We start from the raw sequence: 2103 nt of genomic DNA, 5'->3' as shown, positions 1-2103 counted from the left end.
TTTGTAGCGTAGCGTCATCTTTAGAATAAGGAACAAGGGAACTTCCATGGTGACTCACAGGACACTGTAACTAGGCTTTTTTGACACGAGACGATTTTCGTATTCTAACCTGAGCGTAAGCGTGTGCTTGCGTGTGCTTGCGCGTGCGCCGTGCACGCACACTGGCGTCCATACACTTCACGAGGGGCTGCTCCCAGCTTCCTCGTTCATTCATGCATCCCGATGGAGCGCCTGCCTCTGTGGGCAGGGGCTGCACCGCACACACTCAGACACACGCGCGTGTGCTATATCATTATAAGTGTTTCCTGCTTCGGATACGTGTTCATAGCACGTTCTCAGGAAAAACCTGCCGAGTCTGGATTTGCAGGGCTGCTGCGCTGTCCTCTCTGACGGTGCTCACAGGAGCTTCTGGAACGGGAGAAAGTGTCAGCACATTCCTTAACTCTGCTTCCAGTTATGACCCAGTGGGTGGTGTACACCATCCGAAACCTGACAGAAGACAATACCCAAAACCAGGATTTGATTGCCAACATGGAGGAGCAGGGGCTGGTCGACGCATCCCTCCTTAAAAAAATGGGTTTCGAAGTTGAAAAGAGGGGTGACAAGCTGATTCTGAAATCTATTCATGATGCCCCTCAGCCGGTGAGTATGCGGGGTGAGCTGTGTCCCTCTCAGCTTGTGGGAAGCATTTCCCGCTTCCCCAGTAGCTTGGACGTGACGAGGTTCCTTCTCGCGAATGCAGATGGGAGCATTTTGCCTTCTAAAATGGCAAAGAAGGCCCCACATTGAATTGCCAAGAATTTTTTCTCAGGCTTCATGCTGCCATTTTCTTAAAAGAGTTAAAATATCAAACTCATTCTAGGATGAGAAATAGAAAAAGAATATCAAAATTGTTACGTGGTCCAAAAGTTTCTGACAGGAATTAGATTTCCTTTGAAGTATAGCTTATATTGACTACAGTGAAAAGAACAGAGAACTTATATAATATTGAACGGGTTGTCAGATTTCTCTCACTTATTTCTGATCACTGATGAAAATTCTCTGTATTTTTTTTTCTGTGATGATTCTTGTAACTGCGTTATATCTGCAATTTTGTTTCTTTTTTTCTTTTTAGTGAATCAACGCTCCATATAAATACCTGAATTTGGGGGGCCTGTTTCACGGATTTTTTCATCTTCGGCAGTACGTGAAATTGCGAGCGTTTAAAGATTTCTTAAGTACAAGTTTAGAAACTCGTGAATCTTTTTGGTGATAGAGTTAAATGTGTTTAAGCTTAAAAGTAAAAGTACATGAGTGTTCTGTTGTTTCTTTGCTTTAAAATGTAGTTGTCTGATTAGCTTTGTCCCCATGGATACGATGTGCATTTAAGTCACATACTGTACTTCCTGTGGCAGCAGATAATAAACTCTTCTTGTGGAGCACCCGTCCCTTCCTTGGCAAAGACTTCGACGCTCGCCGGGGTCCCATTTGTTCCTTCAGATGGCGGATCAGCCTCGTTCCTCTTCTTTTCCTCATCCCGTTGGGTTTTCTGAACTCTGGCCGGCGGCCAAAGTAGTTTCTCGCTGTGATTAATTCTAGCAATCTCTTCACCCCTTCTGCCTTTCCAAAACATTGACAAGACTCGTTTCCAGTTAATTAATTCGAGAGATGCGGAAGAATAGAGTGCTCTCCCTCTTCATTTTAGGTGCTGGGCCGTGTCATCACTGAGCCCTGTCCCTTTGGAATTGAGCGGGGGGAGAGAGGGCTGCGGGCCATTAACACTTCTCGTGCCAAATCACCCTAGAATCAGACTTCCCCAAACGCATGACGTTTAAAGGCTGACGCCTCCGAAAAACGGGGAGGGACTGGTCTCTGGTCGGCTCTGTGTGCGGCCACCGCGTGAATGGTAGCTCTGTGTCTCGAAAAGGCGCACTGCTCAGCTTTGGCCACGGCTTTGCTGGACTTGCAAAAGGAACTTTAGGGAGCAGGAGTTCATTTGACCTATGTCTGTCTGTCTGTCTGTCTCAGGTAGGTAGGTAGGTAGGTAGGTAGATAGATAGATAGATATATAGACAGACAGACAGACAGACAGACAGGCAGGCAGATGTTCACATTAGAGGTAGA

General features: G+C 46.2%; 1 protein-coding gene across 1 annotated transcript in view; it reads left to right on the top strand.

The window, feature by feature from the left end:
- ATXN10 (ataxin 10) overlaps positions 1-1418 on the top strand; it is a 138156-nt gene extending 136738 nt beyond the window's left edge. The window contains exons 11-12 of the mRNA XM_006917317.2: positions 455-642; positions 1115-1418. Of these exons, the coding sequence (XP_006917379.1) occupies positions 455-642; positions 1115-1117 (191 nt within the window). The 3' untranslated portion in view covers positions 1118-1418. The remainder of the gene's footprint in view (positions 1-454; positions 643-1114) is intronic.
- Positions 1419-2103: the final 685 nt, after the last annotated feature.

This window comes from Pteropus alecto, unplaced genomic scaffold (genome assembly GCF_000325575.1).
Source record: "Pteropus alecto unplaced genomic scaffold, ASM32557v1 scaffold157, whole genome shotgun sequence".
In the NCBI taxonomy this organism is placed as follows: Eukaryota; Metazoa; Chordata; class Mammalia; order Chiroptera; family Pteropodidae; genus Pteropus; species Pteropus alecto.
This window is presented reverse-complemented; position numbering and strand designations above follow the sequence as displayed.